Source organism: Nerophis ophidion, linkage group LG12, assembly GCF_033978795.1.
Source record: "Nerophis ophidion isolate RoL-2023_Sa linkage group LG12, RoL_Noph_v1.0, whole genome shotgun sequence".
Classification (NCBI taxonomy): domain Eukaryota; kingdom Metazoa; phylum Chordata; class Actinopteri; order Syngnathiformes; family Syngnathidae; genus Nerophis; species Nerophis ophidion.
In genome coordinates, this window is record NC_084622.1 from 58,992,748 (window position 1) to 59,010,691 (window position 17,944).

Here is a 17,944-nt window from a genome sequence, read left to right on the forward strand (position 1 = left end):
TCAAATGAATAGACGGAAAAGACAAGATATTTATTGTTCAAACTGGTAAACTTTATTTTTTGCAAATATTAGGTCATATGGATTTGGATGCTTGCAACATGTTTAAAAAAAAACGGCACAAGTGGCAATGAAAGACGAAAAAAAGTTGAGGAATGCTCATCAAACTCTTATTTGGAACATCCCTCAGGTTAACCAGCTAATTGGGAAGATAATTCTTGTTCGTTGGTTGACCTTTTTGATTACCTTGGTTGCCATTTTATCACAGGAAAGATTAGCCTCTAGGGAGGTGACCTCATCTTTCTTGGTGCTAACATTGTCACCAACTTTCATAGCGAAGTCACTGACTTTCTTAAGGTTGATTTGGGACCCAAATAGGATAGATTCCATTTTACCTAAGTAAGCAAGTACGCTAAGTAGCATAATCCATGATTCTTTGTTTTATACCTACAAAACTGGCTAAAATGCTAATATATTAAAGCTTACCATTCTTGCAAGATAGTGCCAAGTTACATATTCATTGACTTCTAGTGTTATACTTAAAAAAGTGGATAAAATACTAACATGCAAACCCCTAACATGCTATCAAGATAGCGCCATTTCTATCTTACCTAAACATCCTTACTTCAGGTCCTGTAGGTGTACTGCTGATATGTCCCAGAACCTTTGTCCAGATGCTACGTTGCAGAAAGAACACTGTGACCCAAATTAGAGATAAGGGTCACATGCTGTATGTGAGCGAGAAAAAAGACGGTCGTTTAACATTCTTCTGACTCCTGAAGATCATAAGCAGTTAAAAATAGAGAGTTTCACAAGGGCTGCTATTCATTAGCTTGAGTCTGAGTGCTTTAATTCTTTGTGATACTTATGTGAAGGTCAAGGTTTATATACGATTTTTGCTGTTACTTAGTATGTAATAATCACACAATAATAGACAATAGACAATCTGTCTTTCTTGTCAACAATGTTTAGGTGATAAAAATAAAACAATTGTAAACTTGCTCCAGCTTCCCAAGCTGCTGAAAAGAGGTTTAAAAAAATGTATAATATCCAGTCTGCAGAATAAAAGAGCGCTTGGATGTATGCAACATGTTTTATTTTTTGTTTTGGATTGAAGATATCAATTTGTTCTATTATGTTTGTTTTGTTACATTTTGTTATGTACAGGTGCTGTTCATATTATTTGAATATCATGAAAAAGTTGATTTATTTCAGTAATTATATTTAGAACGTGAAACTTACATATTATATCAATTCATTACACACATAGTGATATATTTGAAATGTGTATTTCTTTACATTTTGATGACTAGTATTTACAATTACTGAAAATCCCAAATTCAGTATTTCAGAAAATTAGAATATTAGTTACGACTAGTACCAAAAAATATTTTTTAGAAATGTGGGCCAACTGAAAAGTATGAACATGGAAAGTTTCAGCATGTACGGCAATCAATACTTAGTTGCAGCTCCTTTTGCCTGAATTGCTGCAGCAATACGGCGTGGCATGGAGTCCAGCAGTCTGTTGCACTCCTCAGGTGTTATGAGAGTCCAGGTTGCTTTAATAGTGGCCTTCAGCTCTTCAGCATTGTTGGCTCTGGAATCTGGCATCTTCCACTTCACAATACCCCATAGGTTTTCTATGGGGTTAAGGTCAGGTGAGTTTGCAGGCCAATCAAGAACAGGGATACATTCTACAAGTTTGACTTTCTAAATGGAATTAATGAAATAAATCAACTTTTTCATGGTATTCTAATAATATGCTAGTGTCCACCTTTGTCTTGTACTTTGATTTCCATAAACTCTCATGTTTCATATTTTGACTAGTTATGCATAAAAAACACACAACTTTGCTCCGCACAGCATGTTGCAATCATAATTGTTGTTTATTATCCCACAAACAACACAGCATCACCTTGATTTGACGATACCATAAAAATGTATTTATACGAAAGGTGGGTTTGATATAAATGGATGGAGGATTTATTTGCGCAATGTAGTTCATCTCAAATTTATTTTGAATACATCAAACTGCAGAAGCCATTTTCATTATTTAATATGATGATAAATAGTTTTATGGGAAACACTTTCAGCCGTGTATTGCATATTTGCCTATCTAATATCCTTCATCCATGATATAACTTGAATACCGCAACCCTGAAAGGGACAAGCAGTAGAAAAAGGATGAATGGACAAGCGCCATATCAATAATAAGATGCTTTGTTTTGAATGACACAGTAACAAAAGTCCTATATGTTGTATACAGTTGTGTAGTTGGAAGTATAATGTATGTACCTTAGGACAAAAACGCTCTCTAGAAAAAATCATCAAGATAACTGGTTGTTTTAGGAGATATTGATGTCCAACAACACTGTTGCCTTTTTATGTTTAACACTGGCTCGTGTTTTTGATAGGAACTTTCCCAAAGCATGTGATACCTGGGAAGATATTCTGGTTGATCATCCCACAGACTTGCTTGCCCTCAAGTTTGCCCATGATAGCTACTTCTACATGGGAGCCCAAACCCAGATGAGGGATTCGGTTGCTCGAGTGCTGCCTTACTGGAAGCCACACATCCCTCTGTCCAGGTAAACTGTTTTTACACTCATGGGAAATACAGTACTGATAGTCGACTGGATCATAGAGAAAAGTTAAGAATTTGACCTCACACCTAACACACAACAACAACACAAAGTGGTTCCAGAACCTTTTCTGTTGGACTTCCTTAACAGGAATAAAATTGGATTTTGTTGTTGTACATTGCTAAAATGACTTGGGGTTACTGCGACATCCAACATTTAGTTTTGTCTGCTAAGCTTAGTTGCTGCTTGAAGAAAAAAGCTGATTCACCAAAAAAATGCTCCCAGCTTCTCATGGAAAGTCTCCACTGCACAATTAGAAAAATATAGGAATATGATTTCAAGTTGAATAATGAGCTAAAATAATTCACCAAACTCTAACTCATAATTTTTTTTCACTATTTGCCATCTTTTAAAGGAATGTTTATGAAGGCAAACTCTTTCAATGCTTTTGATTGTGGAATATGGCAGAGTTTTACTTGAAACTTTAATCTAGCTCATGTGAACAGGCCACTAAATAAACACATTTTTTTGTAAATTACACAAATAATATTTATATTTGGGGAAATTAGAATTTTTTTTCTGTTAGCCCTGCGTGATGAGGTGGCGACTTGTACAGGCTGTACGATGCTTTCTGCCCGAGTGCCGCTGGTATAGTCCAGTCCCCCGCCACCCCGAGAGGGATGAGAAGTAGAAAATGGATGGATAGATGGAGAATCACCCACCTCTTCTAAAGTTTTACATGTCATTGAAGCAACTAACTTTTCAAACGTATTGGAGTCGCATTGTCAGTTTTGGCCACGCACATCCACCTTCTTCACTTTCTTCTGGGCATGACCATTTCTTTTTTTACCATTTCTTTATTTATTACCGCTTATGTTCAGTTCTCTGAGATGTTACAACCATAGTAGGACCGCAAAACAGAGAAAAAACAGTCGGCCAAAATAAGAATGTTTAATAACAAAAATCCCGCTAAAGGTGTGGAAAAAAATAACAAAAAGTGCAATCAAAAAAGGAGAGGAGAAAAATACAACTCAACAATATGGGGACAGACTCACAGCAAAGGTAGGTGTGAGGAGACCAAGAAGGAAAATTATGTTCACCAGGAAACGCCAAGCGAGTTGAGGAAGAAGTCCTTGGAGGTGAGTGAAACATCGACAATCAACTGGCATTTAGACGACTGGCAGGGAAGCTTAAGTAAGCCAAAAGCAGATTGGCAGCGGGTGTATGTGGGTGGCTCTGCCCCGTAACTCCAAAACCAGGTCGTGCAGAAAAGGGGCAAATAGGAGAAAGCAGAGCAACCAAATACATAACAGGAGACATGGAAATAACTGGCTGACAATAGCTCTGTCTTTGCTCCAAACACGAGAAAAAAAGCACATTTTAGTGATTTGGTCAGACTGCGCCGAGCTCTTTACGTCTGTCGCTCCATGTGCACGAAGAAAAGCGAACTGTAGAGAGCCTAACGTCACATTTGCTTCATTGTGCTGGGAGCCTTTCTCTCTTTAAAATAGCCGCCACTGTCATCTTAAATTTTGAATATTGCTGTCTGGGTATAAAACGGACATGCTGTCTCCGATCCAGACAACCTAGTTCGTGTGACTTAAGTCATCACAACAATTGGCATCGTCAGTGTGTTCTACATACGTCTTTTTTTGGTGACCACATTTTTGGTGCATCACTAGTCAGTATTGCGCAAAAAATAAACAATCAATTTATACTGTAACTACCTTCCGGTGTTAATGTTTGTCCGTCATGGTCTGTAAACACACCGTATCAACAGAGATAGAGGAAGTGTTGTGTGTCTAAGACTGAAACACGGAGGCGAACGTGTATGCACGGAAAAAATAGGGCCCGTTGTTAGCCTAAAATTTACAATAAAAGCTAAAAATAGCATCAGACATTTGTGTGTCTTCTGGACGCTACAAAATATTGTATTACTTTATTTTGTTTTCATGTAAAAAACTATGTATTGTTTTATTTTGGTTTTAAGTAAAAAAAACATCATTTTTAAGGTGTGTCGGCTAATATGTTTCCATTGCGCAGTGCCACAATCAACTACAATAAAAGGAAACCCTGAGGTCTGACAGACGCTATTTCTACTAAATTTTCGCATTGTTCAATGATAGTCTCACGGTCCAAACGCGGTTGATAAATGGTCATGCCCTTCTTTTCTTTTACTTACAGAGACACACCAAGTAAACTATGTGCATTTTGATTTTTAATAGTTAATTTCCAGTAGCGTTATGGCCCTTTTATTTTCATCTCAATTGATTTTTCCAGGTGTTTCAATTGACGTGATCAGAAAATATTTGATGGTTTTGAGGAGGTTTATTTGATCATTTTATTATAATGCCGTTGAGAGGCTCCAGCACCTCCCGTGACCCTGAAAGGGAAAAGCGGTATAAATGGATGCATGGATGGATGGATTATGTGTGGTGTACACTACATCCAAACTTCAAGTGCAATATAATGTTTCAGTTTCTTGGGGCGCTGGACTTATTGCAGCCTCAGAAGTGGGTAAAAGTACTTAAGTAAATGGGAAAATACACAGAAGACCTCAGAAGTGGGTAAAAGTACTTAAGTAAATGGGAGAATACACAGAAGACCTCAGAAGTGGGTAAAAGTACTTAAGTAAATGGGAGAATACACGGAAGACCAGATTTGACGGGGAATGTTCACATTCAAGAGTTGTTCCATCCAAGGGTGTGCAGTGGCCAACTTAAGTCGAGGCAGAGAATGTTGCATAGCCAGAATCTGCGCAGTTGTGCATTTTTTTTCACTTAAGCTAATCGGAGAATAGGGCAATGAATGCGCTAAATTTTAGAAATGTAATTTTGTTCACAGTACATAACTTTTGGAGAATGACAACGACAAAAACCTTTAGTACTTTCTAAGTCACCAAAATAGTTTTTTCTTATACAGTACTTAAGCATCTGCAATTCATAAAACTTGGTCAAAATTGTTTTACATGATTCTCGTCAGTTCTCCAGATCTCACATGTTGTTTATTCATCTTACTAATCAGTGACAGCTGCGTGGGAAAAGACACGTTGATGGAAAATGCCTATTTTTAAAGTAGTGCCAAGGAAGGAATAGTTGTTTCGTTCTAGAGTCAGCAAGTGAAAAGTTGATCCCAGGAGTTAAACGTGGGTCACAAAAAGAGTGTTCTTCATATCACAGCCTCACACTCATTGGGGTAGTGTTTTTACCGATAATGGAGAAAATGCTTGTGAGAAGCATCGTTACTCGCTACTGTGCAGCACTGGATGCTTTTACCAACATCATGTTGAGAGTGAAAAGGCACAGAAGAATGTTGTCTGCAGAGAGAGGAGAAAATAAGGTAGCTCATCTTTTACGTGCCACTTTTAACTCAGTGTGACACTTGCTAAGGGTGTTTTTGCTCTCACTCTTCTGTCAATACTGATTCTTCTTGCTTGTTTGGTTTTCTGCACTCTGACATCATTGCAATCAAGAGTAGATTCAACTAAAAAAAAACTGATCAACAAACTCCAAAATCTTTCAAATCCTTCCAAGAAGAGTGGAAACAGTTATAGCTGAACTGACTCGACCAACTCCATTGTCCCAATGTTTTGTGTCTGTTTTGAGACCGATCAAATGTTTCACTATTATATAAATGCAAATTAGATTTTCATTATCTGCTGTCGTGGCCTTGATCCTAAAAATTCAAAACCCTCCATCATAAATGAAATTGGTGGCTGGATTGTGTTCCAAGTAACGAGGATCATCTTGTCTTTCATGTGCCCTAAGCCATCTGAAGGGATTGTATTCTTTTGGTCTGCTGGAGACTCATTTCTATGACCAGGCTGAGAAAGAAGCAATGGAGGTGAGAAGGTCTTCTTCATCCTTTTTTAATGTGTGTGCCATTCGTGCTGCATACCCTGCCTCTGTTAAACGTGTCATATTGCTTTCACAATTAATTTACTTTTGATGGCCAATAATGACTCTCTCAGACCACAGGAGTACCACTTTGCCCCGGGGAAATAAGTTATGCGTACTAACAACCTCTGAAGTGGAATTCCATCCATTTGGGTCACTGATTAACCTTCTATTTGTTCTGTTTGTTGAAGTTGTAGAAATCTGTCAACTATGACATCATAAAACTTTACTAATCATGGAATAAAATGTTCAAATAACAATCTCATAGTTCCAACAGCTATACACTTGTAAAATTGAGTTAGATACTTACTAAGATATAGATACCGTGGGTCTGGGTTAGTTTTAGCCTCATTCGTTACTTAAAGCGGAAGTGAGGAATGATCTTATAGGTCAGAAAGAGATGATACATTATTATCTGCTTACAGATTATACCTGGTGGTTGTTCAAACATACTGCAGCCTGTCCTGGATAAACTAACCAACCAACACTCCATAATGTTTCAGTCACACGCAGGATTCTCTTGGGAATGAGGCAAAAACTAACCCATACAAGACGGTAGTTGATGATGGGGAATGACAATGTGATCCAAAAATTATTGTAGTCTTTAAAGGGTTTGCCCACTTCTAATATTTAATTGTACAGATTGAACTGTGATTTTAAGAGGTACAATAAATATTGTTCTGCTATGCTGACAGTTTGTGTGACAATTCTGAATTGTACAACATTGATGTCCTTGCTACATTTCATCCTAAGACTTAGTTTTGTTTGAGCAACAGCGCTTTATCTCAAGCTTTAGTGGAAATTAACACTGAGGTCATTCACACTGTTTGCAGAACACATAAAGGATGTATAAAAAAACAGTATTAAAAATATTTGAGGGACTAACTACAGTTGAACCACAATTTACAAGCGGAATTGGTTATTGTACAGGGTTTGTAAATAGAAAAGTTTGTATATTGAAGCAAATTTCTCAAGAAGAAACAATGAAATCATGAATAATGGAGTCCAACTTCGACAACAGTCCATATTCAAGCAACGCTTTGTACACTTTGAACTAGGATAAGTATAGTACCGCGAACAAATAAATCGTATTCGGTACTATATCGCCTCTAAAAAGTATCAGGCCGAGGAATAGCTAAACATGCTTCACTACACACTGCAGCTCACCAGTGTCACGATGTAAACAAACGCCATTGGTGGATCTACACCTGATTTCACTGTCAGGAGCATATCTAGTTGATACTACTATGATTACATCCATATTTTACAGCATCACACAATCTTTTTTACTTTTAAAAAAATATATATCATGTTTATAAACTCAGGAAATATGTCCCTGCACACATTAGGACTTTGAATATGACCAATGTATGATCCTGTAACTACTTGGTATCGGATTGATACCCAAATTTGTGGTATCATCCAAAACTAATGTAAAGCATCCATACAACAGAAGAATAAATAGTTATTACATTTTAACATAAGTGTAGATAAAACATGTTAAAAGAGAAAATAAGCAGATATTAACGGTATATTAATAACTAGTTTTCTACCACTTCCATCCATCCATTTGCTACCGCTTATCCCTTCCACTTGTCGTTCATAATTTTCACAAAATAATAGAATGGATATTGACACAATATGTTAAGCATACGTTATATGTCAGCTGCTAAAATAGGAACCTGTGTTTGCTTACTTACTACTAAAAGACAAGTTGTCTTGTATGTTCACTATTTTTTTTAAGGACACACTTGCAATAAGAAATATATATATTTAATGTACCGTAAGATTTTTTGTTAAAATAAAGCCAATAAAGCAGTTTTCTGTGGTCCCCTTTATTTTGAGAAGTATCAAAATACTGAAAAGTATCGAAATACATGTTGGTACCGGTACCAAAATATTGGTATCGGGACAACACAACTTTGAACACAATATAATGCACTATGCAGTACTTTATAGCAAACAAACTTAACTTTAGCAGGCAGGTCACCACAATGCATAGGATTAAAAAAATAAAATCCACTTTACCTTGTTACTTTACTACTCTTCTTGCCGTACAGCCAAAAAAAGGGGGATGGAGGAGGCAGTGTTGACAACGCTGTAGATACTTTCTAAATGTTTCGAAACACACATCGCTTGTCCATTTTTCTTTTTGGACTCGTATTGAGCTAACAAAACTCGAGAAATGCTGTAAAAAAAAACAATGGTGCACAAAATGGGTGGAAGAAACGTTCGTACACTGAGACAAGGTTCGTACGACAAAGCAAATGTTTGTAGTTTCTGGATCAAAAAGTGTGTATTGAGGATTCTTGAGGTTGGCCTTAAACAGTAGAAGTGGCAAGGCAAGGGAGAGAGAAAGAGACGGATGGACTCATTAAAAAAAAGCTGCAGTGTTGAGTCCACCACAATGGTGCTTTGAAAATACTGTAATTTTCATATAAGCAGATTCTTTCACATATTCAAGGATATGATTTCTATTACTAATGATGGTCACAAGAGTCAATTAGGTTATATCTGGGGTATCCAAAGTGTAGCCCACAGCTCAATTTTTAATGCCTCGCGGCACATTCTTAAAATATTATTAAAAAAAAAAACAACATAAAAAGTTGAATAAAGGAGAATGAAAACAAATGTAATGTAACAAGAACAAATACGAATATTGACATTAATAACACAAATCTAAAATGAAGGCTGTTTTTTTTAAAATTTATAATTCTGAATGCAAAAAATATCAAAATGACCCTCGCATCTTTTGATTTTTTTTTGTGTGTGCGGCCTTCAGTGGACAAAGTTTGGACACCCTTGACTTAGAAGACTAAGTATGCTGCCAATGTTGGTCAGCATTTTTTTTACCTTTCTGAAAATTTCGTAATGTGTAATTGTGCTTTACGAAATTTTCAGAAAGGGAAAAAAGTCTGACTAACATTGGCAGCATACTTCTTTGTCACACTGCAATCAGAAGAGTATGTGTTATGCTTGGTATATGTAATTAAAGGAAAAAAAGTCAACAAAAAAGATCAAAAGTGACTCTGTCCTTCCTAAGTGTAGTGACGTAAATAAGTATTATATCGCCAAAATATTTATCAGCCGCGAGCATGTCACCCCTTTTTTGTGTTTTTTTTTGTACAGTATTATGTATTTATAGGACTGTGTTACAACCATGACATGTATCAAAAAGACCAGCTGTAGTGAGTTTAGGTGTAAAAATAACTAATAGTTGTAAAGGAAAGGTTTTGCATTTGTCCACCTGTTTTAATGATTTAGACCGATTTCTGTCCCTCGGGGGGCAGGCACTTGCTCTGGTTCCAGGTGATGCATGGTCTGTCCATTCGGTCTCCCATATCTATGAGATGAAAGGGGAGGTGGACAAAGGCTTGAAGTTCATGGAGGGCAGGGAGAAAGACTGGAAGGTATAACCATTGACTTTCCCAAGGAAACGTGTTACCTCTGATGAATCATGTTCAATAAGCCTGAACACTTCTTTTCTAATCGCTATCCAGTAAATGAAACCTAGGGGGAAAGTATTTAAAGATGTCTAATGTAATTGCAGGTGTCTGATATGCTGGCCAGCCACAACTATTGGCACTGGGCGCTGTACTTCATCGAGAAGGTAAAGAATTTAATTAATTTTCTCATTCAAGCGCAAAGTTGGCAGTGGAGTTGTTTCCAGAACTTGTATTTATGATATGTTTTCTCCAGGGTAATTTGAAATCCACAGTGGATTGTATTGCAAGATTAATTGGCATCTGTGCCACACAATGTTATCAAGATAGCATATCTCAAGTCTGATGTTATTTCGATTTATCTTTGTCACACGCCACACTCCACTCCACAGGGGGAATATGAGGCTGCACTGCAAATCTTTGATTCTGAGGTGAGTTTATTCCATTCTACTTTTCAATTCCATTCTTAAGCAAATGAGTGTACGTGCTTAGAGGCTGGGGGATAGTTTGATAAATAAGGTGACGTGCTAGATTACTTTTCTGACTGTTTTAATTAGGGTTCCACAAGGCTCGTTATTGGGACATAAGTTATTCTTACTTTATTTAAATGATATTTGTTCAGTGTCTGATAAATTGAATATTATGTTTGCAGATGATACAAATGTAAATTGTTCAGGAGAAGACTTGAAGGAAGTGTTGAGGATAATAGAGGTTGATTTGCTTCAGCTAAAAAAAAATGGTTTAATATTAAGTTATCATAAAATGAAAAGAAAAATACATTTATGGTGTTTAGTGGTGCAAGGAAATATTGTGAAACAAAATTAAAATTAAATCAAGTGGAAGTTGATAGAGTGGGGGAAGAGTGGATCGTGAGATCGACAGGCGGATCGGTGCGGCGTCTTCAGTAATGCGGACGTTGTACCGATCCGTTGTGGCGAAGAAGGAGCTGAGCCGGAAGGCAAAGCTCTCAATTTACCGGTCGATCTACGTTCCCATCCTCACCTATGGTCATGAGCTTTGGGTCATGACCGAAAGGATAAGATCACGGGTACAAGCGGCCCAAAAGAGTTTCCTCCGCCGGGTGTCGGGTCTCTCCCTTAGAGATAGGGTGAGAAGCTCTGCCATCCGGGAGGAACTCAAAGTAAAGCCGCTGCTCCTCCACATGGAGAGGAGCCAGATGAGGTGGTTCGGGCATCTGGTCAGGATGCCACCCGAACGCCTCCCTAGGGAGGTGTTTAGGGCACGTCCAACCGGTAGGAGGCCACGGGGAAGACCCAGGACACGTTGGGAAGACTATGTCTCCCGGCTGGCCTGGGAACGGCTCGGGATCCCCCGGGAAGAGCTAGACGAAGTGGCTGGGGAGAGGGAAGTCTGGGTTTCCCTGCTTAGGCTGTTGCCCCCGCGACCCGACCTCGGATAAGCGGAAGACGATGGATGGATGGATGGATGGAAGTTGATAGAGTATATGAAACTAAATTGTTGGGAATAATAATTAATCATAAATTATGTTGGAAACCGCATATTGAATATATAAAGGGAAAAATATCCAAATCCATTGCGGCGTGGCGAAGTTGGTAGAGTAGCTGTGCCAGCAATAAGAGGGTTATTGATTCAATCCCCACCTTCTACCATACTAGTCATGTCTGTTGTGTCCTTGGGCAAGACACTTCACCCTTGCTCCTGATGGGTCCTGGTGAGCGCCTTGCATGGCAGCTCCCGCCGTCAGTGTGTGAATGTGTGTGTGAATGGGCGAATGTGGAAATACTGTCAAAGCGCTTTGGGCTCCTTAAAAAGGGGTAGAAAAGCGCTATACAAGTACAACCCATTTACCATTTCTTTATAAAGTGACACACATACGGAATAAGAAATGTCTACATATGTTGTATTATTCTTTTATTTTTCCATATTGTGTTGAAGTTTGGGGATATGTTTATAAAACATACATAGACCCAATAATTAAACTTCAAAAAAGGGTAATTAGAATAATACATACAGTGTGCTATCCATTATTTATAAGTTCTAATGTGTTAAAATGTTCAGATATTGTGTTTTTAAAAACAAAGGAATTTTTCTTTCGAGTAAAGAATTACAGCCTTCTAGTCTGCATTCTTAGGTTATTTAAATTAAGAGGAGGAAAGTGTAATTTATGGGGGATATTGATTTTTGAAAAATGTAAAGATAGAACAAATATAAAATACAAATGTATTTCAGTTTTAGCAGTTAAATGTTGGAATAAGCTCAGTGATAAGTTGAAGACATGTAGTTCTTTGTTAAGGTTTAAGAAAGCTTTGAAAGGTGGATAGAACATTATAAAATATAGTAACAATTACTTTCATCCCATTGATTTTTTTTTATTGTTGGTGATCCAGGTAATCTTATTTTCAGTGAAGGTATAGGGTGGGCAAATATAGGCCTTGGCTTCAGCCTATTCTTTTTTGGTCATTCTTTTTCTTTTTTGTGTGTGTAAATTTGATGATTGTTAAATACTGTATGTATAATCTGTACTTTTATACTGATCACACAAAATGGTTGATTGATTGACCGAAATAAACTTATTTCATTCATTCAATTAAAACTTAGCATTGTTATTCCTGTAAAAGTACAGTTTTTCATTCAGTTTCTCTATTAGATTGAAGTAAATTAATAATTTATGTAAGGAGTAAGTGAAGGGATTTTCAATTCCCGTACAGTTTGCCAACGATGATAATTATTTAATGTAGACGTTCCAAGAATAGATAAACAAATGTCATGCTCTTTTAAGTCATGTACCTTACAAGAACATTTCATGATGTTACTTCATGTTCATTTGCATTAACACAACAGCAGGGTTTATGAGCTGAAGCTTATGAATTCTTAATAATTCGTGATCAGGGGATACCAGCAGGAGTCCAAGCATGATGTTTCGCTTTTCTGTGCGCAATGTGTATGTAATTGTGAGAAACACTGTCCATCTTTCATTCGTCACCAATGATGAAAGACAAATGCTAAATGTCCCGTAGATTTTCAAACGTTGTAAAGCCACAGGATCCATGTTGGACATGGTCGACGCCAGCTCACTGCTCAGCAGACTGGAAATGGAGGGTAAGACGCATGCTGATTCTAAATCTTATCAAACCAAACATGTGATTGAATAATACATGCTTACATGTGGTTGAGTTGAAGGACCTTTCCATAAGGAAAATGATAAGGATTGCTTATTGGTTGGACCCCAAATGTGCAGAACAGACAAATGAAAACTTAATTAGAGAAAAATACAAGATAAAAGATCAAAGATGGTGATTCCAAAATTGCAAGAAATTACAAAATATAGAAAAGAGCACAGTGGTGAAAGTATCTAAATGAGAACAGCTGTGGCAACCGGACAGCTGAGGTGAAGCAACGAGCCCAGCAGGAATGCAAATAGACAAAAATGTTTGTCATAAAATGGGAACAGTTAAGAAATAAATGGAAGCAAACACTTTGGCGAAGACGATGAGTACTGGAAGTGGAATGCAGCTCTCACAATAGTATTAAGAAATAAGTGGTGAAGTACAATTTGGCAGCTTCCTGCCGCCCCCACTATGCTTAAAAGTAGATCTGTCCTGATCGTGTTATCGGATATTTGCCTTTTTTAACTGACTGTTGATCGGCTGATAAGCTGCTGAGCCCAGACGATCTTTACATGTTTACATGGCTAAAGATTTTACTCACGTGAAAAATTCCATCAAAATGGAGACACAATTATTTTTCCATATTCCGACTCAAATTTGAGAGCAAGCTGCAAAGAACGCCCCGTCTCTAATATCTATAATACTAATGCTCACCACCATTGCAGACAATAAACTAAGCATTATTATCAGGACTAGCGGAAAAAGAATGGCTAAAGCATGCTACACACACACACACACACACACCTACCTATACACTTACTCAGTGGTCTAGTGGTTAGAGTGTCCGCCCTGAGATTGGTAGGTTGGGAGTTCAAACCCCGGCCGAGTCATACCAAATACTGTAAAAAAAAAATGGGACCCATTTCCTCCCTGCTTGGCATTTAGCATCAGGGGTTGGAATTGGGGGTTAAATCACCATAAATGATTCCCGGGCGCGGCACCGCTGCTGCCCACTGCTCCCCTCACTTCCCAGGGGGTGATCGAGGGTGATGGGTCAAATGCAGAGGACAAATTTCACCACACCTAGTGTGTTTGTGACAATCATTGGTACTTTAACTTTAACACAAGAAGCTCGATCCAGATGTCCATACTATCCAGACCTAGTAAAGTATCAGTATATAAACAAAACTAAAGTATATTATTTTTTTGTTTTAATACTACTACATTTTTGGAGGGTCATTATTCGTTAATGTTTACAAACTCTGGGATTATGTCTCTGGATACAGGAAGTCTTTGAGGGCTAACAACTATATGTAATAAATGGAAGCCAATAGAAGTTTTTGCTTTGTTTAGTTATTGTGAACAAGCCTCTTTATTTTGGAAAAAAAAATTTTTTTACAGCATCACTAGCAACTTCTAAATTTACTAAGATACGTTTTACAAAAATGTGTTATTGTTTTTACTTAACAGTAGTTGCCTGTTATAACACATTTTCAGTTTTATGATATTTCTAAGGTTTAAGACCTGAGGCCAAAAAATCCGTTCTGGATGGGAGGCCTAAATTGTTGATCGGAACATCCCTGTTTAAAGGGGCCTATTATTCACAATCCTTAGACAAGAACACATACGTTTTTTTGAATACTTTCTAAGTATGCTAACAATGGAGGTAATGTAGTTATTATGTCGATTCCACCTATAAATCGTTCTAAAATACATAAACATTTTATATACATGCTGTAAGTATAAATATAATGTAGTAACGGGCACTTTCAAAATAATATTTAGTTAATTTTACGCATATGGTGTCGTATAAATTTCACAGACACATCAGAACGTTTGCTATTTTCCACAACAACTACTAATCATGGCAGACTTCATGCGAGCCAACAACAACTATTTTGGGACAAATGATGATCCAGAACCTTATATAATTGAGCCTGAATATACAGAGGATAAGTTACAATTTTTAGAAGCTGGGTGATAAGCAGATCCAGCAGGTATTACAACTGCTGTGCTAAACGAAGTGATAAGCAAAAAATACAAACTACCAACACAATAAAACTATCAATTAATGTTCAATGTCTGCTCTCACTAGGATGCCGACTGATGGAATGTTTTTCACCATAACCCTTATGCAGGTAAAAAACAAACAAACAAACAAAAACTATTTTCATTTCTTTCTTGCTATCTCCGGCTCAAAGTTGAATGTCAAAGTTGACCAACTTCTCAATTTATGGCCGGAACCTTCTACTTTACAAGTGAGAGGCATAAATAAGTGAAGTAGTCTGCTCAAATTAGCTGATTTATTAGCCACCTCCTACTTGATATATTTCACAACTTAGAATGCATAGAAAAAAATTACTTGTGTGTTCTCGTCTTACATAGGGATTGTGAATGATTTCCAAAAAAAGTGCAGTTCACCTTCAAAAGCACAACTAATTGTCAAGTGATTGCCAGTATGTCCCGTTGCTCCGGTCTGGACCGAGAATAAGATGATCTGAGGACAGGAAACACAGACAAACTTAATTCGGATAATACAAAATTAAAGTAAAAAAATAAATGAAGTGTAACACTATCATTCATTAGTGCTGTCAATATTCATTTGAGGAAGTAGAAAAACTTACTCAAAGTGATAAACTGTGCGTTCCGAGCCACGTTAACTTGCTATGGAGCAATTTTTTATTATTTTATATATTTTTAATTTTTATATTTTATGTTTTAAGTATGGCAGAATATACAGAAATTATTCTCAACAAAAGAGGAGAATAATAATCTTAGAGAAAAATTTAATTTAAAACATTTGTTCACACGTACAACACTTAAGACCTTCAGTATATCAGTATGTGGAATTAAATTATGGAATGGATTAAGTAAGCAAAGCAATCAAACAATGCACTAATATGATCAATTTAAAAAAACTCTTCAAACTTAGTGTTTCCAAAGAAGAAGAACCATGATAAACATTCTGAATTTATTCATCCATCCATTCTTTCATTCTCAAAATAGTCTTACTTATCTCATCATATGGAATATAACTTACTCCACCAATTATTTATTTATTTTTATTGGGATTACTTATGGAGTATATTGTGAATACATTGAGAACATGAAGTGAACAAAAGTTTTAGCAACTGTTATGTAAAAGAAAAGGGGTAGGATTAAATAAGGTCTGTTTCTTCCTACTCCTTTAAGAACATGTTGAAAAGAGAAACTGGAAATTGTGATGTATCAAGTTGTATGTGTGATGTATCATGTTGTATGCTTGCATGTTCCAAATAAACTCAACTCAACTCAACTCAAATACAAAATTACAACCACACACTAAAATGAAGGTCAATAGATTTTACAGTAAAAAAAATAAACTGGCAGCTCAGTTGGCAGAATATTTACTTAAAAATAAAAATAGTACCATTTTTCAATTAACAGTAATTTGTTGTACAAACTACGATACATTTCAAAGTAAAATTCTGACGACTAAGATACCAGTTTTTTACCGTGTGATCTACAGATTTATAAAAATATTGTTTACAGTGCATTATGTTCTTACAATGATTGTATTTCATTGAAATTATTTTATTGAGTTGCCATATATGTTTTTTTTGCCGAATTACATACATAGACTTCACAAATGTCTTCGTCAGCCCTCATTAAAATATACAGAACATTGGCGCCTTTGTTTAGTATAACAAAGTTTTAGGTAAATATTTGCACTAAAACATGTTTTTGTTTTCATACACAGCCTCGTTTTTAGTAAACACACAAATTAGATTGAACACACATACTCATACAGTAAAAGTCCAATATGAGTAACACCACATTTGGTAAAAGTGCATTTTTGGACATCTTTTAGTTGCGTTTTGTTTATTGTGTGCATGTAAAACTATAATTAGTCTCTCAAAAATGTGTTTTGTGGTTAATTTTTTTTTGTTCGATTCGGTTTTCTCCAGCCCATTTGGAACAAATTAATAACAAACTGAGGATCAACTGCAATAATACTGACAATATATCATATTTATTTAGGGACAAGCGGTAAAAAATGGATGGATGGATGATCAAAATCATGCAGCCTTGATGCTTAAGTGGCCAAAAATTGTGTGCTTGTTAGGTGTGTTTGTGAAGGACCGATGGCGGGAGTTGCTCCAAATAACACTGCCGCACACCGAGGATCATGTGACCCTATTTAATGACCTCCACTTCCTCATGGTGTCCCTGGGAGCCAAAGAAACTGGTGCTTCTGAGCGTCTGCTGGAAGGCCTACAAGAATTGGCTAAGTAATTTCTGGACCTTTTCCTCTTACCACTGTCCATCTTGACACCATCACCCTTACATAAGAACCACAAAGCTTTATGTAATACAGAGAGCACGAAGGATGAGCGGTGCATGCAGACAGAACGGAGAGCAGTAATCCATTTAAATAAGCAGGGTCTTCCCCCACATTTGCAGATGTTGCAACAGCAGCTGCTTCCTCCCTGGGGCGTTGTGGTTATAATGCGTTCTGGCAACCCGACCACAGACAGTAGTTTCCCATTTTGTCCTTCAGAAATCCCACATAAAGGCAGCTATCTACAACCACTTCTTTAAATTGTCATGTCTTTCACAGTTGTGTAAATCGCAAACGTTACTTCTGGGGATGGAGGGGCTACTGAGTGGGTGGCAGCTCGTAAAAAATTTAGTCAAATCCTAAGTGAGGGGTGGACGACCTCCACTCAGCTTTACTTACAGTTGTCACACAGAACATCCTGACATGTTTTAGCTCTGCATTTATTTATTGCACTGTGTAGAGCCACCACATTGCATGGGTTGAAATGCTGCTGATTTACATAATCCATACTTTGCAGTACTGCAACAATAAAAAGCAGTTGTTAGGATAATCCAAGAAAAGCCTCGGGAAACTGAAATCTTAAAACTTTGAGTGTGGTAAATCCAACTCAAACTCA

At 37.0% G+C, this 17,944-nt stretch overlaps 1 protein-coding gene across 8 annotated transcripts in view; it reads left to right on the forward strand.

The window, feature by feature from the left end:
- Positions 1-17,944, forward strand: part of ttc38 (tetratricopeptide repeat domain 38) — an 80,637-nt gene that overhangs the window by 7,950 nt on the left and 54,743 nt on the right. For all 8 annotated transcript variants that reach the window (XR_009809072.1, XR_009809075.1, XR_009809071.1 and 5 more), the window contains 7 exons: positions 2,412-2,585; positions 6,347-6,422; positions 9,766-9,885; positions 10,026-10,085; positions 10,311-10,349; positions 12,918-12,999; positions 17,113-17,278. Coding sequence is in view for 3 of the 8 variants with exons in the window: in XM_061917880.1 (XP_061773864.1) it covers positions 2,412-2,585; positions 6,347-6,422; positions 9,766-9,885; positions 10,026-10,085; positions 10,311-10,349; positions 12,918-12,999; positions 17,113-17,278 (717 nt within the window). In the remaining 5 variants the exon portion in view is untranslated. The remainder of the gene's footprint in view (positions 1-2,411; positions 2,586-6,346; positions 6,423-9,765; positions 9,886-10,025; positions 10,086-10,310; positions 10,350-12,917; positions 13,000-17,112; positions 17,279-17,944) is intronic.